Raw genomic sequence first — 27,510 nt, forward strand, 5'->3', positions numbered from 1 at the left:
ACCAATCAATACATGCTTAAATGCTTACCCTGCCCCCTAGTGGTCAACCCCTTCATGGCCAGTGTCATTTACACAGGAATCAGTGCATTTGTATAGTACTAATTGCTGTATAATGACAATGGTCCCAAAAATGTGTTAAAAATGTACAACGTGTCTGCCATAATGTAACAGTCACGATAAAAATCGCAGATCACCACCATTACTAGTAAAAAAATAAAATAATATATATTGCCATAAAACTATCAGCTATTTTGTAAACGCTATAACTTTTGGGCAAACCAATCAATAAATGATTATTGCGATTTTTTTCTCCCCAAAAACATGTAGAAGAATACGTATCGGCCTAAACTGAGGAAAAAAATATTTTTTTATATATTTTTGGGGGATATTTATTATAGCAAAATGTAAAAAAGAATGCGTTTTTTTCAAAACTGTCACTCTTTTTTGTTTATAGCGCAAAAAATAAAAACCGCAGGGGTGATCAAATACCACCAAAAGAAAGCTCTATTTGTGGGAAAAAAAAGGACATCAATTTTGTTTGGGAGCCATGTCGCACGACTGTGCAATTCTCAGTTAAAGCGGTGCAGTGCTGAATCACAAAAAGCGCTCTGGTCATGAAGGGGCTAAAATCTTCTGGCTAGCTAGTTAAAGCTAGCAGTTAAAAACAATGCATTTTCTCCTGACACTACATCTTGCTGCACTAGAAAATAAAAATAAAAATTTAAAAAATACTTGTTAAATGGAAAACAGATAAAGAAACAAACATGGTGTTTACTCTTTACTCTTACTCTTTACACTTTATAAATCATAATGGCAACAGAAACTACCCAAATGACCCTGATCAAAAGTTTACATACCCTGGTGATTTTAGCCTGATAACATGCACACAAGTTGACACAAAGGGGGTTGAATGGCAATGGGTAGTGTCTGTTGCCATTACAACTTAAAAAGAGTAAACACAGTTGATTGATAATAAATGGCTTCAGCCAAACACTAACCATGAGTGAAAGAAAAGTTTTTGTGTTATCATGTATATTCTCTGAAAATTGGCCAACAAATCATAAATTCTGCCAGGGTGTGTAAACTTATGAACACCACCGTATATCTGGTTTATTGCTGCACTATGTTTATCATTTAGCTGTTCGCTGTCTTAATTAATAAGCCCCTTTGGCTGGTTCAACAACAAAGTAAGGAGGAAGTATTAGTCCAAGGGGGGATTATATCATGAGCAATTGTGTTCACTCGGGCAGGATAAGGAATTTATTTATAAGATAATAAACTCAGAATATTGGGGAGTGACATTCAGGTGAGCTACTATAACAGAGATAGGGGTAAAACACTATTTTCAAGGACACTTAACAGCTGAGCTAGAGATAAACAGAGTGATATAAAGTAAGAGGTACAAAGTTGTGTTTAACCAGGGATGGGGCATAAGGACATTTCCACGAACAGTTTATTTTTAAATGTATGCACACTATTATATCTGTTCCATTTTTTTCTTGATGAGCTGACTTCTCATTTCAATAGCTGGAACACCTTACAGTCTTACGGCACAATCTTTGATATAGCTTACTACTCCTCTATCCGGGCAACTTATTTGCCTTTCTAGTCATACTAAGAGTAAAGCTGAGTGCTGGGGACAATTGACCTTGTGTGCCTAAAGTGACCATCCAATGGCCAAAGAAGATCTTCTTGGGACCTAGAAAAAGCAGCAGAGATGGTGGCAGCAGAAAAAAGGAGTGAGAGGATCCTAGACCTATCTTCACTGAAGGACAGCGCAGAAGTAAGATGTGTCAAAAGGCTGCACTTTTTATTTCAGAAAACAGAGTTTTATTTTAGAGTACTGAAAACAGTAAAAGGTTAAAGACTGAAGATGAGTGCATTGGTAGAAAGTTGGTGGGAGTCACTACATATGCGATTGAATTTTGAAGACACTTCAAGGTGGGATTTGTGCACTCTGATATCATGGGATAGAAGAGATTAACATATAGAGACTGGTGGAATTAATTGTATGTTATTGTTGGGAAAAGATTAAACATGTTTAAAGGGTAATAACACCAGAGACTGTTTTACATTTTGTATTGTATATGCATAATACACTGTATTGGATTTTATTTTATTATATATGGTTTATTCATGTATGTTTATTGAGATTTTTAGGAGGCACAACAAGGATATATTTATTTGTTTATAGGGGAGTGTGAGAAAACATTATTTTGTTTGCAGCCCTCACATTTGGCATTGGTGATTATAGCACAAGGAGCATTAAGGGAGTGCAGGATTACCCCCTCTAATAATTGATTTATCATGATTAATGATGGATCTTCATTGCCAAATGATGTAATTTTTTTTATTTAGGTATGAAGATCCATCGTAAATAATGAGGAACTGCTACACTACAATGTTTCTCTGTTGTCTAACAATGTTTCTGTCAGAAAGGGCATTGCAGCAAATTGAATGGTGCATTGAGATGAGTATTGAGTATCTGTGCACTAACAGTCACACAAGCATGAACACGTGCGTGAGAACATGTGTGCATATCTATCACTAATGTTGGCACCAAGCAGGCTATTTTAATCTGCTGTACATGACCAATACAGTCTTGTGTACAACATTCCTGTGAAACCTGCTATATGCTACTCTATATCTGACTATGCATTATTGACCCAACCTACCCTGACTTCACCTGAATGCCAACTGTACCGACCCTGGCTTGTACTTTTCTACGCTTCTGCTTACTCCTTCTATTCCTGACCTGCTCATCCATTACTGACTCTGGCCTGACCTCTGTTTATGCTTCTGTCTACATGATCATACTTGATCTGATCATCAGTTACCAGGCCAGCTTGCCTTACCTCTCTAATCATCGGCCTACTGCCCAGCCAGCTGCTACTGTTCATCTTCCTGCAGCCCATACAGTCTCTGCTGATCATCTGGATAATGCCAGGGCAATCTCTGCTGACCTTCTGCCTGATGCCTGGCCTGACTCTGCTGATACTTTCCCTGTTTACCCATACCAGCCTCCAGCAAGAATTACAAGGTAACCACACCACTCTGTGCCCTTGCATCACCTGTTCATGTCCTGAGTTAGAGGTGTAGGAGAGGCTGACCTCATCAATTCAGGATCCTCCGGGTACCATTAAATGACAGAATTCCCAGCACTGCTGTAATAAATACTTCAGTCCCAGGGATCCTGGATGACCCAAATAATAATCATGATCATATTTGGTCAATTACATCCCCCAGGGCTGTGGCATACATTACAGCAACTCTAGGAATTCTGTCATTTTGCAAAGGTACTGCAGCAAAACAGCATTGTGATGGTGAGGAAGCATCATGACAGTTTAAGTGTGTTTATATACATTTTACTTTTTTGGGAACAAGCAGTAATGTACCTCATGGAAGAAAAGATATCTGGGCCCCCCTTTATGGGAGTATATTATATATTACATACATTCACATACAAATCTGAAAAAAGAACAAGCATATTCCCTTACCTCTTCTTTTTCTGCACTGAGCAGATCCCGCCACTCTTCAGTCACATGGCCAAAATCTACAGTGTTCATAGGGACCTTCACCTCTCCAATTTGGTCATGTTTAGAGAATCGATCAAAGTCATAAACAGTAAGCACCAATGTCTTGCCTCCCAGCTCAGCATAGGGCACCTATTAAAAGATGCAAATGTTACTATTATGCATTCATTACAAAACAAGCAGAATAGCCTTAAGCTACTCCACAAAAACTGCTATATATGCCAATGAAATAGGTATAATGTAGTTGTTTTATTTGCCAAAAGGATTTGTATTTCTGTCCCTCATATTGTGTCCATACGATTTACACAAACCCTGAAAGAAAGCACAACCAGATTTTTTTCTGCTGCACAAAGGTAATAAAAGTATTGCATGTCTTGCCCCTACTTTCAGTCTTTGACTTGACAGTGAAGGTGAACCAGATGAGTTTATCTTTCTGTCACTCTGCTTTGCCCTCCTATCAGTGTGCTCCTTGCTGCACATGAGCATTGCATCACAAATGATTAGCTTCTTATACTGCTTCGTCCTCTCCCACTCCAAGCTCTATTGTATAGGGACTGTAAGAGGCTAATATTTCAAATGTATGTACTTGTAGACCTCAAATCCCCAGACCACTAGACTAGCCTGCAGGGTGCTGATGGCTCAGCATCCCCAGAGGTAATAACAGCAGGGACCTGGGGGTACATTTTTTCTGTAAAGGTGAAATAACACTTTAATTGTTTTTAATGAACATGTGTTTTCATATATTGGTGTTTTTTCTACCTGGAGGTCAGTATTATTATTGGATTAATATTACAGTAAAACACTTAGAGGTGCCATCACAATCTATAGCTTATGGAAAGCATCTTTGGACATTGAACTTACTGACAATTAGAAGAGCTGTGCAATCATATGCTAAATAGTTTTATACTCTACAAGATAATGCAGTTTCTTTAAAAAAAATAAGCATACTTCAATTAAAATGTCCCAATCCATCTCCACTAACAAACCAGAAAAGTAGGAACAAGTTATATTATTAGTCCAATACAATACATATAACAAAAAAAGGTATAGAAAAAGGCGATCTAAAATAAATTCAATTATATAAATATACAGACATGTGCCAACAAATAAAAACATAAAATGTGTATGTGCTCCTTGTTCTAGTCCATTATAATCTTCTATTCCACATCCTTAATCTCCCTGGCGGTAATCCCGAGTCTGGCTCGGTTTAGGAATTTACTAGCAGGAGCGGTAACCCCGAGCCAGACTCGGGATCGCTTCGCTGGATGCAGGGGAGGACACAAGGAGAGTTACTTACCTTGTCCCCTGGATCCAGCAATGTCCCCCGCGCTGTGTGATCGAGCTGTCCTCCGCTCGATTCACAGTGCCGAATGCCGCCGAGCTCCGTTCCCTGCGACGTTACGGCGCACGGGAACGGAGAACGGCGGCAAATTCAAAAAAGTAAAAACACACAAAACACACACAGCACTGTAATCTTACAGATTACAGTGCTGTATTACAAAATTACACACCCCTTTGTCCCTAGTGGTCTGTGCAATGCCCTGCATGCACTTTTATATTATAAATACTGTTTTTTCTGCCTGCAATTTGGAGATTGTCCATAGCAACCAAAAAGTGTCCCTTTTTCAGTGTTTTAGGATTTGATTACATTATTGAATATTTTTTATTATTCTTTATTATTTTATAAACTTTATCATACCTGGGATGTCTGCTAGACTCTGGTTTGAACAGATTTAAGAGCGTTATTCCTAAGAATTACAGGACTACAAAATAAAACGCCAGATTTCCATGCAAAATAATTGTACCACTTTCAGCACCTAATTCCAGACTGAATCATACCGCCAGGGAGGTTAATGATAAATGTGCATAAGTGGTTCATGTAGCACACTAGGGTGCAGTTGTGTATGGTAGCCAAGCAGCTCCTAACTTCGGCTTGTTCAATTAAGCTTTGACAACAAAAAAAAAACATATTGGCTTCTATACAGAGCTGCACCCAATTTTGTTTTTCACTAGATATCCACCTTTATGAATGAAAACATCCAGATTTTATGCTCATCTCCTATGCTAGACTCCTTTTACATAAGGTCTACACACACTGTAAATGCCACCACATTTTCTATATTTCATTGGACTTAGCGCTGCACTGTTTTCTGATTTATTGGTCTATTGATCTATGAATCACATAGGAGTGCTATCTGGCTAAGCAGTTATAGCAGAATGTGGAACGTACTGTTGCAACCAGTTATAGCAGAATGTGGAACGTACTGTAGAACTTTTTATTTATTGTTAAAGAGGCTCGGTGCAGAATATGTGATTTTTTAAAAATAAAATTGTACATCTTTTTCAAAGCTTGATTAAGCATGTGTAGGAAAGGGATCTTTTTCACAGGGAGACATTTATTGTGCTTTATTTTCTCTACCAGCTATGGGATTGAGTTAACACAGATATAATTAAAATGCTTTGTTTACTTTACACTAATTAATCCATTTTGTCAAAATTAAATGGGAATTATAGGACCAAATGTTTTTTCTGAAAAGCTATGATATAATGTCTCCATTAATATTTATAACAGCATATATTATAATGGACATTTAGGCAGCACACAGTGGTGTTAAGAAATACACAATGTTAAACCATATTAATTTCACTTCACCTGTTAATTCATTGTTTATACATGGGCACAACTGAAGAGCTTTAATGGGTTTCATTCACTAATCTGACATACAAACAATAATGTTCAGTGAGCTGTAAAAATGTAAGTGGAATTTTACTAAATAAAAAAAATATGAGAACAGGCAGGATTTTTAAAGCAAAAGAGAAATACTTGGGGCAATTTACTAAAACTAGAGCATCCAGAATATGGTGCAGTTGTGCATGGTAGCCAGTCAGCTTCTAACTTCAGCTTGTTTTATTAAGCTTTCACAATAAAAACCCAGAAGCTGGTTTATTTGCAGAGCTGTACCAAATTTAGCATGCTCCGTTTTAGTAAATACCCCCACTGCGTCTTTTCTACATATGGTAATGGTATTTACTATATATATTCCATGCTTAAAAAAATAAATGCATTAAGCATGAAATGTTGTCCTTGTATGGACAGTGGAGCTTTTTAATATTTTTGCCTAATGTACAAATAAAACAGCTTTTTTTCTTGTATAGTCTTTTAAAGTCATTGATAAAGGTAAACCTTTTCTGAATTTTTCTATACTAGTGGGGTATTTTTGAAGGGCAAATGTCTGGATTACTTCATCTTGAAAATATTTTGAAACTGTAAACCAATACAGGACATGGTTTGGAAAAAGATGTAGGTTCAGAAATCTAATTTTCTGACAGCCACCAATGTTTAGATTTTATATTGATTTTTATCTGGATATGAATTGTGACTTTAAAGTCAATGGGTTATAGCAGTGATTTTTGATTAACCACCACAGCTCTGGTAGTATATTCAATCTCACTTGCAAAATAACAGATATAATAATTTTTGGTTTGAGGGTGGTCATACCATATATTACTCCCCCTTGGTATATAAGGATTTAGTAGGGTGTCTATGCTCCCCTTATTTGTAAAATAAAGTTACATTGTTTGTGAATTTATCAACTAAAATATAAAAATAATATTTTATTCTTGAAAAAAAATGATGTTTTAGGCCCTAGAGCAGTGATGGCGAACCTTGGCACTCCAGCTGTTTTGGAACTACATTTCCTATGATGCTCTGCAGAGTGCATGAGCATCATGGAAAATGTAGATCCAAATCATCTGGGGTGCCAAGATTCGCCATCACTGCCCTAGAGGGTGAGATGCCTATGCAGGATAGAACATCACCCCAAATTCTTTTGTTTCCATTAGTTCCTACACTGTAGCTGCTTATATTTTTGAAAAATAGTCAGGTTTGTTTTCATTATATACTGAGGTTCAGAAATGGACTTTTAGGCTCGGTTCACACCGCAGCGACGTGGGAACCCTGCAAATGCACTGCCCTAGGCAAACTGCTGGGAGTGTCAATTGAAAGTTAATGACACCCACAAATCAGTTTGCATATGGCAGTGCGAACTGCAAATTTTCTATCCTATTCTGCTATGGACCAAAACAAGGGTCCTTTGTGAGTTTGGTCTGATTGCAATGCAAATTCAGCCAGAGTAGCACAGAGATCGTATGTGATTTTCACTGCAGTACGATGCGAATCACGTCCGATGTTGGACATTGCGCTAGTGGGAAGCGGCCCTTACAGTCATAATTCTAACTTTTTTTATTTTACATCCTAAATTTCATATATAGCAAGATTTCTGATAGCATTACTGTAAACAGCTTGGAATTTATGAAAGGGGTAAGGCCAAAGATATTTTGCTTGCTATACCATGCATTTTGTGTCATCCACAATGTTACTAATTATAGAAGTACTAACTATGAGTGACTTCTAATTATTCATTTAAAGCAATGCATTATTTAGACAAATCGTGATAGGCTCATACTGGTTTATGTTTTAAAGTGTGCCTTTTTAATTTGAAATGTTGTTAATGTTTATTATGCCGTATTTTATGATATCATTGCAGCTAAAGAGATGACTCATCTGGGGTGACTCATTTTCATGCTGAGTATCTAATAATAGTCTTTTATTATTTCTATTTATATTATTTGTATTTTGGCTGTCATCCATGTTCCTCTTCCAAGAGACTGTGTATCTAGGTCTCAATGAATAACTGCAGAATGAACAGTGGCATTACTGCAGAGTTTGAAGAACAACAAGACATGCTCTTTGGAAAACATTTTAAAGAGATGGTCCATTAAAAACAGATATGATTTATATTCAAGAAGTCAAATGGATGGATGCTTGTTGAGATAAAGCTTCATAGGTGTAATCAGAGAGCTTTTAATATGTATGTTTGAAGTGTAACATAGAAAAAGAAGCAACAAGAACATTTTCGAAAATTATTATTAAGGTTGCTTGCTATTAATTACCTACTTGCCTGGCAAATTCTAAGAGCAAGATTCGTTTTTAGTTTGCTTAAACAAATTTTGAATATTTTGGTAACTAAAATTGACATATAGACATCAGTAAACCTACTCTAGAAAATGTGTCATTATCTTATGTCTGTACTTACAAAGGTGTTGTTACTGTGTGATGACATAATTGGAACGCTGCTATGCAATGCTGACCCTTCCAGTCAGTTGCAAAGGCGTATATCACTTCCAAAGATTAAGGTAGTGTTCACAAACAATTCTGTGTTCCCATGTTTAAGTGTTGTGATCCCTACTGCTCTGTCATTGTAATATTCTGAAAAAGTTAGCATCTAATTTGTATATTGTGTACAAGGAGCAACGTCATTCCTAGAGGGGAGTAATAAACCAAATCTATTCAAAAAAGAAAAGGCTTGCAAACCATGCCAATGCAATGTCAGTCCTTTTCATTTTTGACACATAGGTGTTGATTTACCAAAGGCAAAGACTGTGCACTTTGAAAGTGCAGTTGCAATCTGCACGCGTTGTTTCTCCAGAGCTTAGTAAATTATATAAAGCTTCACTTTATCAAAAATACCCAATCTCATGCAAGGAGAATGAAAAACACGATTTTTGCTTGCAATTGATTGGATGTTGGAAGTCAGCATTTTCTAACTCCTGAAGCAACTGTACTTGCAAAGTGCACAGTCTATTTGCCTTTAGTAAATCAACCCCATGGTCTACTGAACCAGGATGTAATCTTGGGTTACCTGCTACTGTAACAAATATATTGCTATTAACTAACATCAGAAGTTGAAAAGTATATCCCTTTCTAAGTTTATCAGCATATTAACCACTTCCCGACCAGCGCACGCCGATGTACGTCGGCAGAATGGCATGGGCAGGCATATTGTCGTACAGGTACGTCCATTTCTATATGCCGCCCTACCATCACATGTGCGCCACCGGCGAAGCGCTCGCATGCCAGACGGGATCCTTGTGAGTCCGGTCGCGGGTCCCGCGGACTCGATCACCGTGGAGATACCTGCGATCGTCTCACGGGGAGGCTGAACGGGGAGATGCCATTGTAAACAGCATCTCCCCGTTCTGCCTAGCAACAAGTGACACTGATCTCTGCTCTATGTGATTGGAGCAGAGATCAGTGTTCACTAACACAAAGCCCAGCCCCCCACAGTTAGTATCACACCCCTAGGAACACTTACCCCTACACTGCCACCCCCTGGTTAACCCCTTCACTTCAGTGTCATTTACACAGGAATCAGTGCATTTGTATAGCACTTATTGTTGTATAAATGACAATGGTCCCAAAAATGTGTCAAAAATGTCCGATATGTCTGCCATAATGTCGCAGTCACAATAAAAATCGCTGATCGCCGCCATTACTAATAAAAAAAACTATTAATAAAAATGCCATAAAGCTATCCCCTATTTTGTAAACGCTATAACTTTTGCGAAAACCAATCAATAATCGCAATTTTTTTTTTTACCAAAAATATGTAGAAGAATACGTATCGGCCTAAACTGAGAGAAAAAAATGTTTTTTTATATATTTTTGGGGATATTTAGTATAACAAAAAGTAAAAAATAATGTGTTTTTTTCAAAATTGTCGCTCTATTTTTGTTTATAGCGCAAAAAAATAAAAACCGCAGTGGTGATCAAATACCACCGAAAATACGCTCTATTTGTGAGAAAAAAAGGACGTCAATTTTGTTTGGGAGCCACGTCGCACGACCGCGCAATTGTCAGTTAAAACTACGCAGTGCCGAATCGCAAATAGTGGTGGTCTGGTCTTAAGCCAGCAAAATGGTCTGGTCTGAAAGTGGTTAAAGGCAGGCATCTTCAGCCATCTAATTACCAAGAAATTTTGGTATCCAGTACACCACACTATACACATGTGATCTGGTGTTGATGCTGCAACTATAGTATGAAAAGCAGTACACAAGCAGTACACAAACTATAATTATATCAAATTCTGGTTTGTGTAATTTAATACCCTTATGTTTACAGGCATACCGTACACAATGGGATTTATTTACTAAAGCTGGAAAGTGAAAAATCAGCTTCCAGGTTTTATTACCAAAGCTTAATTGAACAAGCTGGGGTTAGAAGCTCATTGGTTTCTATGCAGAAGTGATCTTGATTTTGCACTTTCTAGCTTTAGTAAATAAACCCCATTGTGTACTTAAACGTGGGGTATGCATGTATATACCGGTCTCCGTAACACATAACATTTTAAAAGTTAGTAGTTTGCTAATAATTAATAACAGATATACAATGTTTGTTCACATGAGTGTGCCAAGGAAAAAGATCAGAATTTGGCAAGGGAGGACTGGGCTAGGGGACATTTGCTTCCTGGACCAATATATACAGTCTATCTTTAACCCACAGGAAACAGTCCCTACCATGAAAAACAAAACAGCTGATTGTGTTTCTCTCCCAGGCCAAATGTTCTGAGTCCTTTCTTAACCACTTCGCATCGGGTGGACGTCCTGGGACAGCCTTGACTTTCTGGGATTATATCTGAATGATGCCTGAGGCTACAGACATCATTCAGATATCAGCATTTTCAGCCAGCGATTCCCTGCACCATAAGAATGATCATAGCGGCTGTCCCCCTCTCCCGCCACCCTCCGGTGCTTCTACCGACTCAGCGCTTCCATCAGTGAGTCGGACACAGGATCCGCCGGCCCCCGGAAAGTGATCATAGAGAGTCTCTATGATCGTTCAAAGGCCGGGCGCAATGTTATGACGTCATGCCCGGCCTCTGCATTCAAATAACGGCGCCGCCTCGGCTGGGAAGCCGTGATTGTTTTTTATTTATTTTTTTATTTTAGGCTTCCCAGCCTAGAGGTGAGATGTGGGGTCTTATTGACCCCATATCTCACTGTAAATAGGTCCGATCATGCCATATTCCTATTACAAGGGATGTTTACATTCCTTGTAATAGGCATAAAAGTAATCAATTTTTTTTTAAAGTGTCAAACTACAAAAAGTTAAATTAACAATAAAAAAAAAATTAAACGCCCCTGTCCCCGTGTGCTCGTACGCAGAAGCGAACGCATACGTAAGTCCCGCCCACATATGAAACCGGTGTGCAAACCACACATGTGAGGTATCGCCGCAAACGTTAGAGCGAGAGCAATAATTCTCGCCCTAGACCTCCTCTGTAGCGCAAAAAACATGTAACCAGTAAAAAAATGTAAAGCGCCGCCTATGGGGACTTTTAAATACCCAAGTTTGGCGCCATTCCACGAGCATGTGCAATTTTGAAGCATGACATGTTGGGTATCTATTTACTCGGCGTATCTTCATCTTTCACATTATGCAAAAAAATTGGGCTAACTTTACTGTTTTTTTTTTTAAAACATGAAACTTTTTTAAAGCATGACATTTTTTTGTTAGAAAAATTGCTGCGCAAATACCGTGCGAGATAAAAAGTTGCAACAACCACCATTGTATTCTCTAGGGTCTTTGCTAAAAAAACATATTTAATTTTTGGGGGTTCTATGTAGCAAAGAAATTATGAATTTTACATGTATGAGAGAAATATCAGAATTGGCCCGGGTGTGAAGTGGTTAAAGGGTGGGCTCCGTCAAACCAGAGTGTAGGTTTTGTTGAGTATTTTAGTTATTTAAGCTGTTTTTGGAATATACTAGTCAGAAGTAGGACAGATTAACCCCCCTGACGGTCTTCCCGAGTCTGGCTCGGGGTGGAATTTTTGTACCATTAGCGGTAACCCCGAGCCAGACTCGGGACTGCATCGCTGGATCCAGGAGGACGCTTACTTACCTTCTCCCTCGGATCCAGCATTGTCTCCCCGCTGTACGAGCGAGCCATGTTTCGCCCGATCTATCACAGAGCCGATCTCCGTTCCCTGCGAGCGTTGCGACACACGGGGACGGAGATCGGCACCAAATTCAAAAAGTAAAACACACAGTATACATACAGTATAATGTAATCTTACAGATTAAATTGCTGTATGTAAATATTTCACATCCCCTTTGTCCCTAGTGGTCTGCCCAGTGTCCTGCATGCAGTTTTATATTATAAAAACTGTTCTTTATGCCTGGAAACTGGAGATTGTCCATAGCAACCAAACTGTCACTTTACATCAAAAATTGATTTTAGACCAGCTACAAAATAGCGATAATAAATTAGAATCACTTGCAGAATTGAGCGACAGCGATTTGTGGGGAGATCCGTCATCAAATATTGAAAAGTAATGACAGTGACAATTCTGCAACTGAGCAAATGTCAGTGTTTTTGATTTGATTACATTATTGAATAATTTTTATTATTGTTATATTATTATTTGGTACAATTATTTATAGTTATATATTATATTATAATTTATGATTTCATTTTTCAAACTTTATTATACCCGGGATGTCTGCTAGACTCTGGTTTGGACAGATTTAAGAGAGTTATTCCTAAGAATTACAGGACTACAATATAAAACGCCAAATTTTCATGCAAAATAATAGTACCGCTTTTAGCACCTAAAATCCGAAATAATCATACCGCCAGGGAGGTTAAAGAGACAAAGGGGTAGTACCTTGTGGTTAGAGCAGTTGTGCTGTGTAGCAAGTCTTTTGGGGGCCATGCATACATAACTGTGTTTACTTTTTATATTGAGTGTACACATACATCAGTGTATCAGTCTATTAGCATAATAGTCATAATTCTTAATATTCCAACTACTTCATGCCTTATTGCGGTGATGGTAAAAAAAGTATAGTGGCACAGTTGTGCGCAGTGGTGAAATTCTATCCAATACAAAGCATGAAATCACTTGCATTTTCTTTGGATGGGTCTATGACAGTTGCTGATGAGCCTGGAGTTCAATGAGGTCCACTAGGATTTACCTTGTTCTCAAAGTGTATTGCAAAATTACAAAAATAAAATGATTCAGAAGCTCTCCTGAGTGGAAGAGTCAGAGTAAAGAACTGGTATTCTGTTTTATCAAATTTTTAATCTAGAGAAAAATGTCATATGTCTAGATGACAGGTAGAAGCAGAAACAGAACATTTGCTATATTGTACAGTGTATTTTGAACATGTGTAAAAGTCAGAGAGTAAAAGCAGACACACATTTCTTGGTTGACACTTAACCTTCATAAACTGTTACAATCTCTAAGGATGATAGAAAGCTGCGTGTGCAATTTATAGCTTAAGAATTATTACATTTTGCCAATAAATGTTTTTCTCCTTTTTTTCCCCACATAACCCTTTAAATGCTACAGGCAGGAAAAGAAGATATAGAACATGTTCTGCACTTTGCAGGATTACTCTTTTAGACTTACTTAAGGTGTGCTGTTATTTAGCAAGGGAATGTTAGCATGACTGCATCTGGCCTACTCGGATGATTTACTGTACTAAAGGCAAATATGATGTACCGGTATACCTTGCAAAGGGATTTTTACTTTGCAGTGGAATTTTCCCTTAGTTTAGTGGGCGTTTACTTTGCAAAGTATACCCAATCATGTGCAAGAAAAAAAAAACTGTATATTTGCTTATAAAAATACTGTTTTGTGAATGTGGGTGAAAGTGGTGAAATTTCATGTGACTAGATTATGGAAGCACGCAGAGCTGATTTCCTTGCAAAGTGAAAATGACTATTTGCGTTTAGTAAATCTACCCACTATGCACTTAAATCTTTTCACTGCCAAGGATGTAAAGGCTTGGCAGCTAGCCAGCTCAGTAAGCTTTAAATCCTGTGTATTCTCCTCTGCTTTAAGCTCAGGTTGCTTCAGGGACCAAAAAATTATTACAGAAGTGTCCCCCAGACTCTCGATTAAATGAATAGCTGACAAGCTGCTGCTCGCTGCCAGTGACTTGCAACGTGCACATGCTGTGCTCCCTTAGTCAACCCTAATAAAAACGTAGATACTTACAGGATTTTACATTTGCAATTTTTCAGTGCTCATGCTAGTTACTTACTTTACCAACTTTCTATCTATCTATCTATCTATCTATCTATCTATCTATCTATCTATCTATCTATCCTAACTAATCATGAGAGTCAGTTCACTTTCTGCCTGACAGGTTTAGATATTATATGGTCCTCAAGTTTCCACTTAAGCTTTTAGTTAGATAGTCCAAAATTTTAATCTAAACTTGTTTACTTGTTTTATCCCTAGGAGGACAAGGTACCTGACTTAATGAGACAAAAGATGCTACTGGGGATAATGTATAATTTTTTAATAAACAGGAGGATATGTGTTAAAGCAGTCTTAAAGCAGAACTTCACACAAAAGGGTGAAGTTCTGCTTTAGATCCCCCTCCTTCCTTTGCCACCTTTGGCATGTCATTTTTTTTTGGAGGGGGAGTGGGTATTTAGTTTTGACAGGTACACCCAGGCAATCCAAGCAGAAGTTCCCCTCTACCTCCCTGTGTCTCCTGGGACATATCACAGGTCCCAGAAGACTGCGTGACCATTCACAAAGCACAGCATTGGCTCACACATTCGTAGTGGTCAGCCAGCTGTGAAACCACGAGCAGCACAGCCAGCTGCCCACAGTTAGGATGCTGGGAACACAAAAGCAAGTTAAGAACTAGCCCAGGTAAGGACAGTGCTGGATCCCTGAACAAGTAAGGGTCCTGTTATTAAAAGTCAGCAGCTACAGGATTTATAGCTGCTGACCTTGATTTTTTTTTCTAGAGTGAAAAACCTCTTTAATGTATCACTAGCCTCTTACAAGTTCCCATATCTCAGTTCAGGATAACTTTTTTGCTGAGCCCTACCTGTTTCTGCTCTGAAGAAAAAGCTGTTTGTTGTCTGCAGAGTTAATCTGAATGGGAGTTTTGCAGGAGATGCTTAAAATCTGACATGTGTTTTGTGCGGACTTTAGGGAAATCAGTGAGTCAATCACAAGCAAGAAAATACATTTCTGGGGGGGCTCTGTACATCAATGGTATACAGACCACTTCCAGGTTGCATTATTGCTTTGAATTTTACAGAACATTGTAGCGACTGCAGGCTGAAAAGGAGTAGTCCTTTTTTTTTTATAACATTCAATTACAATATGACTTGTGTTGCAATTGTATATGCTATATTTTTTTTTTTATATCCCACAAAAGTGAAGTTACCTTTTAAGCTATTAGTCATAGCTCAACAGATGCACCTGTTACTACCTACTTTTTTGATAAGTTTATTTTGGATGTATTGATAACATTATTACAGCAATGCTGAATCCAGATACCAGCAAACTTAAATCTCCCAACCCTATTCTTTTATGTTTTCTAAAATTCTGTATGACTTAAATCAGTATCAGACTTTCCCAAAAGACCAGCCAAATGATGATTCAATGATATGCTAGTATGACAGGCAGCCACACACTTACAATACTCATATTATGAGAAAAACAGTCATATCACTGAAATAAAAAAAAAAAATAACACTGATTTTAATTAAAAAGGAGTGCCATTGTAAACTGATAAATCAAAACTATGGACCATGGTCTATGTAAACCGCTGGCTAAGTAATATAAAAAAAAAACTTATTTATTGCTCTAACACAGAACAAACTATCTGTCTTTAAAGTGGTTGTAAACCCTTACAAACCACTTTGACCTACAGGTAAGCCTAAAATAAGGCTTACCTGTAGGTCCAAGAAATATCTCCCAAACCTATACGGTTTAGGAGATATGTGCCCGAAGACGGGCACCGCTGTCTACGACACATGCGCCGTAGACAGCGGCGTGCAGGCGCACTGAGCGTGGCATCCTCGATAACGAAGATGCCGCGCAATGCTGCGCGTCTCGGCTCCCGTGCGCATGCGCAGGAGTGACGTCATCGCGGCTTCGCCGAATGACAGCGGTGGAGCAGCGAGACCCACCGAGAAGATGGATGCACCGGACTACAAGGGACAGCGGTGACTTCGCTGGCTCCTGTGTCAGGTAAGTGACACATAATGGGCTACTATGCGATGCATAGTAGTCCATTATGCTTTGCCTTTGCAGGGAATGAAAGAGGTAGTAAACTCATCAGGGTTTACTTCCTCTTTAATAAGATCCAATAATAGATGATAAAAGGATAGATGGAGCCCTTTACCTGAGCACTGATGGCAATAAAATAGCCTAAGCAGAATGTATGGCGTTAACATACTAGTGCAGTGCAGTGTAGAGCAGTGCACTCTGCATGTGCAGTTGAGCTGCACTTATTTTCCCCAGAGCTTATTGAATGTGGTAACGTTCTGCTGATTTCCATCATCCAATCATGGGCAAGCAAAAATGCAGTTTTGTTTTTCACCTGATGGGGTATTTTTTACCAGTCAGGTGAAGCTTCACCACATTCACTAAGCTCTGGGGAAAATTGCAAAGTGTACATGCTATTTGCCTTTAGTAAACGAACCCCATTATCTTCCCAAAAGGTATTTACAAATGCCTTTGATCCTGTTTAAAAGCTAAAAGTACAACAAAAGTATAGCAAAATAACATTATATATACATATATGTGTGAAGTGCAAATTCTTTTAAAATGTTATTCTAAAATATATTCATTTCTACTCTCCCCTTGCTTTACAGCTTTGTCATATACAGGAATAAAAATTTACACGGCCTGGAAAACTATATAATTATATTCTGTACCAGCATCTTTGGTGATTCAAGTAACATGTTTATCTGAAATAGTGTAATCCTTTTGCAAACTGCAATTCAGAGACACATCTGTTATTTTCCTTACACAGCAGAAATAGGATAAAAGAACATTGTGCGCTAGAATTCATGGCTTATTGGTATGTTAAAGAAAACATAGCATTCAGTGCAACAGTTGAAATTAAATGTTCAATTATGTTGAAAATAGCCTTTTTCTAGCTGTTTTACTCTATGGAATAAGCCATTTTCATGTTTCTATGAAAAAAAAAAACCTCTAAAGTGGCATTTTATTATCACTGTAGAGGTACATAAAAAAGCACACAAAAGCAATATGAAATGCAGCTGAATACATCCAAACATTTCATTTGAATATTTTTTTTATATGTATATTAACCACCTCAAGACCGGACATTTTCACCCCATTCCTGCTCAGGCCAGTTTCCATCGCTGTCACAATTTGAATGACACTATTATGCAATACTGTAATGATGAAATTTTTATCATTTTTCAGCGACAGATAGAATTTTTTTGTGGTGTATTTAATATATAAATACATCACAGGGTTTTTCATTTTTTGCTATAGAAACTGTAAAAATGTCAAACATTTAGAAAAAACATATTTTCCTTAGTTTCTGTAATAAAGTTTTGCAAACAATCTTTCTTCATAAATGTAGGCCAACATCTATTCTGCTACATTTCACCAAATCAGTATATAATATTTAGTCTGTGTAAAAGTTAGACAAACTATGGTATATGCATATATGCGTATATGTACAGTATATATTATTTGAAAATTGATCAGTCCTGATGCACTGATTACCTATCTCATTTCTTGAGGCCCTAAATTGCCAAGGGTAGTACAAATACCTCTCAAATGACCCCTTTGAAAAGAAATTGAAAAGGATTTTTTTTTACTTTTTACACAAAGTTGTCAATTAAGATATTTCTAACACACATCATAGGTGCATCATAGGCACACTTAGAATTAAACACCCCAAATAAGGAAAGGAAATGAAAATTAATTTTTTTACAAAAAGTAAATCAGTTTAATAGGATATTTTTCAAACCTATCACAAGCATACTTGGAATTACACCCCAAAACACATTCTGCTACTCCTTGCAAGTATAGCAATACCACATGCATGAACTTATCCACAGCCTAGCCACATGCTGTGCACATAGAGGGAGGGGCCCAAAATCCAAGTCTCACCTTTAAGTGTCCAAGGGGCATAATTTAAACATCTAATTTCCTGACTATCCATCACATTTTTGGAGACCCTGGAACACGAGGATAGTAGAAACACCCACAAAATGACCACATTTTGAAGGATAAACAACCTAAGGTATTTTTAAGAGGCATGGTGAGTTTTTTTAAGGCTTAATTTTTTGGAAGATTTTGGAAAATGCAGAAATAATTTTTTTTTTTTATGGCGTTGTCAATTTAAAAATATATTCCAGGCCCATGCGTGGCGCAAACCTGGACGGTCGCACTTGAGCGGAGCTCCGTCACAGCGGGGACACTATCTCACTCCCCGGGGCCGTTTAACACGCCGTTCGAGCACTTGAAGTACCTGCACCCCCGGGGGAAAGATCGGTGCATGCCGTCCGCCAAGTCCCGTCGCGGCAAACCAGCACAGCGGTCCCTCACGAATTATCTCCTCGGGGCCCGGGAGATGGCGGGGAATTTCCAAGATGGCGCTGACCTGGGACGCACGCCGGAGCTCAGAGGCAGTCCTGCAGCCTCCCCTGCACATTCGATCAGGGATGGTGAGTACCCTCTACAACTCACTAAAGCGGACTTAGATGACAGCCTCACAGCCATGTATACAAAACTGGCGGAGAAGTTTCAAACCGAACTCCATAAGTCCACCAGCACTTTGCAACAGGAGCTCGCTGTATTAGGGGGCAGAACTGATTTATTGGAAACTAAGCATGATGAGCTGCAGCTTGCATACTCTGACCTCCGCAGGGATCATGAAACCCTCTCTGAGTCTGTCTCCCAGCTCCAGGGCCACTTGGAGGACCTTGACAATAGAAACAGACGTAACAACCTGAGGCTCAGGGGGGTCCCGGAGGCCATTACTGACCTAGCCCCTGCCGTGCTGAAGCTGTTTCAATCCCTACTGCCTGCTTCTCCTATCACTGCATTTACATGTGACAGGCTGCATAGAGCTTTGCGGCCCAAGCCCCCGGAAGACAAACCTGCAAGGGACATTATTTTGTGCCTCAAAGATTATTTGGCGAAGGAGGAGATCCTGAGGGCTTCTCGAGCCACCCCCAACATTACCCTGGAGGGGGTCAAGATCCAAATCTACCCTGACATTTCCCCGGCGACCCTGGACAAGAGGCGTAAATTTAAAGAAATCACAACTCCCCTGCAAGAAGCCCGAATACGGTACAGATGGGGATTTCCATTCAAACTTCAGGTTATTCAGAACGGCACCACGTACTCGGTTACCACCATTCAGGAGGGCAAGGAGCTCCTGGTCAAGCTGGGACTCATGGCGAAGGAAGACCTCCCCAGGATGCCTTCTACACCTCGCCCTTCGGCCATCTGGGCCACCCCTTCCCCGCACAGAGACCGCAGGCGGCAAAGGCAAATCCTCAGAGCCCACCTCATGTGAGGGCTTGTTTTTTCATTTTTCTATTTAACCCGTTGGCCCAGTTTTTTTTTTCCCTGGCCTGGGATTAGATGGGACTGGTGGACTGGTATATCGGCCAGATGGGGGGATTTTTTGCCTTGACTACAGTGCCTTCAACACCCTTCCCCCCTCTGGCCTATTGCGCAACTCTTGATGCACCTTTAGCTCTACCTAGTCCCCGCTGTGTTGGGATACAGGTCCCGCGCTTGTCTGTCCCCCCGCTCTTACGTCCCCGCGGGATAATGGAGAGTTGGGGTGAGCGGAGGCGAGTTGGTCCCTGCTCCTCCCGCCCTCTATCTCCTCTTAGGAGGACGAGAGTGTTGGACCCTGGGGTCCTACTGTTCAGGAAGGTCACTCACCTGACAGATAAGGTTTATCTTTATGTTGGGATGGTCTATCCCCTCCCGACCCCAATGGTTTATTTGTTCACTATGTTTTTATGGTTGTTTTTATTTTCAGGTACGGGACACTCTTCTGTTATACTGCTCGGTTGACTAAGGATATGATCCTCTGGAGACACTTATTTGTATACTCTTATTGCCTTCTTCTGCAGTGCGGCCTATTGGGCTGTCCAATGTGTACATGTTTATTTTTCACCCCCCCCTCGGGATCGGAGATATATTCTTTTATAGGGTTATGCTTGCCCCTCTATATAACCGATGGGGATTAAGATAGTCTCACATAATGTTAAGGGGTTTAACTCCCCTCAAAAACGAAAAAAAGCATTCAGAGCCTATAAACAGTTAAATGCGGATGTGTTGCTTCTGCAGGAGACGCATTTCTCTACGGGTAATCACCCCTCATTTTTTGATAAGGCTTATTCTCGTGGTTATTACACCACTTATGCATCCCGATCCCGGGGGGTGGCTATTTTTTTCTGACCCTGATTGATTCCTTGCTTTCCATACCCCCACGGGCGATGACTAATAGGTTGGGTGGCAGGTACTTTTCAGACAATCTTCTGTTATGCACTAGAAAGCCTGTTACTCCATTAACGCAATCAATGTACTGTTGTCACTCTGTTTCTTGTGATATGATGCTCATGTTCAGGAGCAATCAGTCGCTTAATGTATGTGCCTATTTTTTTCTTTCTGTCTCAATAAAAGTTCGTATTAAAAAAAATAAAAATATATTTCACAGCAAGGGAATTACAGCCCAAAATACATTCTACTACTCCTCCCAAGTATAGCAATACCACATGTGTGAGACTTTTTCACTGTCTGGATTAAATATGTACCAGACCGTGTACCTTGTGTATCATAACAATATACTGATTGTATCAAAACAAATGTACTTTAAACACTTGCCGTCTGCCCACCATCAAATGACGGTGGGATGGTGCGGCTCTCATTCTGGGTGGACTCCATATGATGGTGCACCTTCACAGCCACTCATGCGCACCTGCAGGGGGAAGCATCACTGCGATTGCTCACAGGGGACAGTGAGAGATGTAATCAGGGCACTGATGATCAGTGCCCTGATTACATTAGAGAACCGCCAGTGCCAGCAACCCATGCTAACCAGTATCAGCAACCAGTGCCAACCAGTGCCAGCACTCAATGCCCACCAGTGCCAACAATCAGTGCCCACCACAGCCAGAAAGTAGTGGCCATTAGTAATGCCTGTCAGTGATGGCTTTCAGTGCTGCCTATCAGTGATGCCCTTCAATGCCCATCGGTAAAGCCCATCAATGCCACCCATTAGTGCCACCCATCAGTGCTGCTTATCCATGCTGCCTATCAGTGCCCACCAGTTCTGGCTATCAGGGCCTATCAGTGCCCATAAGTGCAGAATATTAGTGCCTTCTCATCAGTGCCCCCTAATCAGTGTCCATAAGTGCCACCTCATCAGTGCCGCCTCATCAGCGCACATCAGTGAAGGAGAAAAATTAATTATTTACAAAATAGAATCTAAAACAATGTTCAACATTTTCGATTTAAAATCCCAGCAGTGATTAAATACCACCAAAAGAAAGCTCTATTTGTGTGAAGAAAATGATAACAATTTCACATGGTTACAGTATTGTATGACCATGCAATTGTCATTGAAAGTGTGAAAGCACTGAAAGCTGAAAAATAGCTTGTGCAGGAAGGGGGTGAAAGTGCCCAGTAGATAAATGGTTGCCTCTGTACAAGTGATCAGGGAAAAATACTGTAGCTTCGTTTAGCATCACCTGACCTGATAGCAGCCACAGTTCCTATAACCCTAGCCTACTGGTATGTGGCTGCCCCCCAGGAATGCTATGTTCACTGACCAGGAACTATAGGAGGCTGAGGAAAGGAGAAAAAAAGTTTCCGTGGTTCCAGGAGTGCATTTGTTCACAGGGGATTGCTGGGGCTGGTGTATCACAGGAACATAATCTGCAGGTGCAAATAGGTCAGTTCCGGCCATAGGCAGACATGTTCAGCAAACGAGCAAAGGATGGGTCCAGGCAGCAACATGGGGACAAGGTGGGGGCAGAGCTCACTCATCTCCTCCCTTTCCTGACCTGCTGGGCTGCATGCTCAGATAAGGGTTTGGTATAGATGTTTTCTTTACATTCAGCTGTCAGCAGGAAACCTGTTGACAGCTGATGAGTCATCCATTGTTAAAGGGATATCAAATTCTTTTTTTTTTTTTAATAACAAACTTGTTATACTTATCTGCTTCTGCTGATGCCAAAGCCCATTAGAAGCTTGAGTCTCCGGAGAGACAAGGCTCTCATGGACATCGTTGGATCGAGGGGGCTCAGGTAAATATTGGAGGAGCTGCTGCACGCAGAAGGTTTTTTACTTTCATGCATAAAATGCATGAAGGTAAAAAACCTTGTGCCTTCACAACCACTGTAAGGACGTGGCGGTCAGCTCCTTAGCAACCAGCTATTGGGTGGGACCCCCATGCTGTTTCTGACAAATACCGCCAGAAAAACCCTGATGTTAAATGGTGCATTTTTTTACTCTCTGTTCCGTTTGTGGATTGGACTTAAGAGCTTACGGCATTTTGTTGGCGATATTTACTGGCACATTTTTAATTTAGCAGTAAATACTACAAAATTGTTATTTTTTTGTAAATTGGACACTTTTTTTTACTGCATTCAATAATTTATGCAAATGAGCGACGTGACCGCGTTATCGCATGCGGTAAACGTTAGTGAATTGACCCCAATATGACTGATATAACTGTGATTAGGGACAATATGAATGGCGTGGCTGTGATCAGGGACCAATGTACAAATGTAGGTGCCGCTCAGGCTCCAGAGGATTCTAGTCCATCGCCAACTGCTGGGAGTGCCGACTTGTCCTGCTTGGCCGCATCAGTACATTGGTCACGTGCGAGGCAGTTAAATATGACACTTAAAGTGTATCTACAGATAAACACTTTTTATGTTTTGAATACAGTGGTGAGTGATTAAAAATGTCTGGCAAGATTTTACAGCTGTTTGTGTCCCAGTTAAGGAAATCCACTCTCTATGTATTTGTGCTGGTGACTACTGCCGCCAGAATTGAAAAGGAAGATCCAGAATTTTGAGGTGTCAACAGAACATCAATCGGGCTGAAATATTCTAAAGGGCATACTTCCTATGAAAACTGATGGCCTTTTACTCACTTTGGATAGATTTACTTTCACTTCCTGTTGTGGCTACAGGACAGAAGGAAGAGAAATCTTCTGATTGAACAAAAATGGCAAAAACTATTTTTAGATATACTTGAAGACATTATTTTATATATTTTTTTAAAGCCAGTTGTTTTTTTCCCTACAATTGTCACATATTTAAAACCTGTATAGTAATAAAATATGGTAAATTGAAAAAGTGAAAGTCAGATAGAGTATCGAGAGAAACAATGAAATGTACATCTGGACACATGTGATTCCAAATTCTTTATATTAAAAGTACTCTTTGTATATCAGATGCTTCTAAAGATCAATAAAATTTCATGAACCAGTGGGCACATGCGCAAAGCTAGATGAACACTGGTCACAGGAGCCCTGAGGGAAGCGGAGACTTAAACCTGTTCCCCAATAATGACCTAAAGATCGTGGGTAGATTGTTGGCAGACCACCTTGTCCCTATTATCTCCTCGCTAGTAGCCCCAGAACAAATGGGTTTTAATCCCTCCAGGCAGATTACGGACAACATTTGACTGGCTTCTAACATCATACAGGAGGTGGATCTCTTTTCATGCAGAGTATTGATTTTTTGGGCATAGATATACACAAGGCATTCAATAGCGTGTTATGGCCATATATGGACAGTATCTTAGCTAAATTTGGATTCAGTGGGGAATTTGTACACATTTTAAGGCCTTATACCATAACCCCCATACCAGAATCAAGCATCCTGGTTGCTCCTCCAGCTTTTTTCCTTTGGGTAGAACTACAAGGCAAGGTTGTCCTGTGTAGCCCTTAATTTTTGCCTTGGACATAGAGCCATTGGTGAGGATGATTAAGACTAACCCGACTATTAAAGGGTATCTGAAAGGGGAAGAGGAATTTAAGTTAAGGATGTTTGCAGATGATGTACTCATGTTCCTGCCAGACCGGCTGGTATCTCTCCCTAGCCTGGTAATGGTTTTACAAGAGTTCCATAGTATATCAGGCCTGGGGGTTCATTTTTCCAAGTGCTCCACCCTTCCAATAAATACCCCCCCAACATTATAGCTAACATCAAAGACTCCTTTGGCTTCACTGTATGTGCTAGTACTCTGCAATACCTAGGGGTTCGTCTATCTCCTTCCCTAAGAAAGATGTATAATGCTAACTACCCACAAGCAATTTCAAAAGTTAAACAATGGCTGAGATTGTGATCCACCTTCCCCATCTCCATTTTAGGCAGAGTTACAGCGATCAAGATGTCCATCCTGCCAAAGCTACTATATTACTTTAGAGCCCTGTTTAGATACCACCAGAAATTTAAGCTCTCATCCCCAAGACCACCCTTATTTTCTTTCTTAGGAGATAAAAGATTCCCCTTCGCATATACCTCACCTAATGAATGTTTATGGTGGGAGGGGAACACTCTAGTTACCCTTAACTCCCTGACACAAGACTCACATTTCTGTTCTTTCTCCCCCCTCCAGCAAAAATATAATATCCGAAGGACAGAATACTTTAAATATCTCCAGGTAAGACACTTTTATGAATCATTATACCCCCTTAACGTTAGGCCTAGATTTACGACATATGAATCCATATGTTCTAATTCTGACAGAGATAAAGGGATCATATCATGGATTTACAGTTATCTAAATGGGTTGTACTTACCAGAAAAGTCTTCAATGATGGTTAGGTGGGAAACATAGGCATAGGCCAGGAATTTACTTCATAAGAATGGTCAGATATGCTACTAAACATGCATAAATGCACTCGCTCCATGTGTATTAAAGAAATAGTTGTGAAACTGCACGCCAGATGGTACTTGACCCCTAATGCCGCGCGCACATGATTGGATTATCCGGTGGACTTGGTCCAGCGGACCAGAGTCCGCCAGACAATCCACCCGTGTGTGGACTCCGGCTGACTTTTTCTTCCCAAAAGTCTGGCAGACTTAGAAAGAAGTCTTGACTCAAAATTGTCCGCCAGACTGCCGAGTCTGTGTGCTAGTCCGCCGGACTTTTGAAATGAATGGACTTGCCCACACACAAAATAAAGTCCGTTCATTTTGAACGTGGCTCCAGGTACATGGAACTAGTGAAGGAAGTCAATGTCGCTGCCTCCATGGGCGAGATTGACACCTCGCGACCCCCCGTCACCTGGTATGGATTTAAAGGGGAACCCCTACGCCGAAAAAATTGCGTGGGGGTCCCCCCAATATCCATAGCAGACCCTTATCTGAGCACGCAGCCCGGCCATTTAGGAGAGGTCACAACAATTCCTGAGGTCACAACACCTTCCCAAAAATTAGCCCATACACTTTTCTGCACAATCCTATGGGGCTATAGCACTGAACTGGTAGTCTCCTACAGTGCCATGGCCATAGGTACTACAGAGAATGAAAACAATTCGATTAATGGAGCGGGTAGTGCATCATACTATCATGGATACTATGCATATATTTGACTGCAAATGAACATATTGGCAACCATATGGTGGTTGAGTGGACCGCAGAACCCTACAGCAATTTCCCCAATAGCGTGGGCTACCAGACCTTGATAGTGCATAGCATATCTAGTTTTTTTCTTCTCTTTTTCTTTCTTGTCATCCTCATTTTTGTTATACTTATGATTTAGTTCTACACGTTACATAGATGATACCTAGTTATGCAAGCTGGTGGTTACAATATAAGTTCCAAAAGACAGAGATGCAAGCATTCTGGATACAATTACCCTCTCTGATTATGCGATTTGAACTACTTGGCTAAAAAAACAGGGTACAGCCTATATCTAACCATACAAGTATAGCACATCTTAAAACCTTTAATGTATATACACAAAGAACTATGTTAATTTTTTTTTCTTCATAGTTTTATAACTGATATTCTCTGTATATGGAATTCCTTTGTTAATCTTTTGATACCTCAATAAAAGCATTTGTATTAAAAAAAAGTTCATGAACCAGTACTTAACTATTTCAAAATAGAGTCAAATAGAAAACTGTAATTTAATTTTCCAATTAACTGTGGCTTACTGATGGCAAAGTACTGAAGGGTTGATTTACTAAAGCTGGAGAGTGCAAAATCTGGTGCAGCTATGCATGGTAGCCAATCAGCTTCTAATGTCAGCTTGCTCATTTAACTTCCCTGGCGGTATGATTATTTCAGATTTTTGAGGCTTAAAGCGGTACAATAATTTTGCATGGAAATTTTGCATTTTATATTGTAGGCCTGTAATTCTTAGGAATAACTCACTTAAATCTGTCCAAACCAGAGTCTAGTAGACATCCCGGGTATGATAAAATTTGAAAAACAAAATCATAAATTAAAATATAATAAATAAATATAAATAATTATACCAAATAATAATATAATAATAATAAAAAATATTCAATAATGTAATCAAATCAAAAATACTGAAATTTGCTCAGTTGCAGAATTGTCACTGTCATGACTTTTCAGTATTTGATGACAGATCTCACCACAAATCACTATCACTCAATTCTGCGAGTGATTATAATTTATTATCACTTTTTTCTAGCTGGTCTAAAACCACTTTTGATGTAAAGAGACAGTTTTGGTTGCTATGAACAATCTCCAGTTTCCAGGCAGAAAGAGCAGTTTTTATAATATGAAACTACATGTAGGGAACTGGACAGACCACTAGGGACAAAAGGGATGTGAAATAATTTCATACAGTAATTTAATCTGTAAGATTACATTATACTCTATGTAATATGTGTGTTTCACTTTTTGAATTTGGCACCGTTCTCCGTCCCCGTGCGTCGCAACCCTCGCAGGGAATGGAGCTTGGTTCTGTGATACATTGAGCAGAGGACAAGCCGCTCACACAGCAGGGGGAAATCGCTGGATCCAGGGGATAAGCTAAGCACACTCTTCCTGGATCCTGTGATGCGATCCCAAGCCTGGCTTGAGGTTACCGCGTTTGGTTCTGAAATTCCACCCCGAGCCAGACTCGGGAATGCCACCAGGGAGGTTAAACTTAAAAAAAAAAAAAACAATGGGAAGCTGATTGGTTTCTTTGCAGAGTTGCACCACATATTGCACTCTCAAGTTTTTGTAAATCAACCCCGGAGTTTCTTTGCACACTCAGGGGTCTATTAATAAATGCTTGTGCTATTTCACGAAAATATTTATTACTCCAAGTGTACTCAAAGTAAGTACACATGGCATAGAACTGAGTTTGTATGAACCAACTGC

The 27,510-nt window shown here is 39.7% G+C and overlaps 1 protein-coding gene across 6 annotated transcripts in view; it reads right to left on the bottom strand.

The window, feature by feature from the left end:
- SYT1 (synaptotagmin 1) overlaps nucleotides 1-27,510 on the bottom strand; it is an 834,437-nt gene that overhangs the window by 138,029 nt on the left and 668,898 nt on the right. For all 6 annotated transcript variants that reach the window (XM_077473911.1, XM_077473912.1, XM_077473913.1 and 3 more), the window contains one exon: nucleotides 3,498-3,665. In XM_077473911.1, coding sequence (XP_077330037.1) covers nucleotides 3,498-3,665 — 168 coding nt within the window. The remainder of the gene's footprint in view (nucleotides 1-3,497; nucleotides 3,666-27,510) is intronic.

The sequence above is a fragment of the Lithobates pipiens genome, unplaced genomic scaffold (genome assembly GCF_037356315.1).
Source record: "Lithobates pipiens isolate NorthernLeopardFrog02 unplaced genomic scaffold, aLitPip1_a1.2 Scaffold_8, whole genome shotgun sequence".
Classification (NCBI taxonomy): domain Eukaryota; kingdom Metazoa; phylum Chordata; class Amphibia; order Anura; family Ranidae; genus Lithobates; species Lithobates pipiens.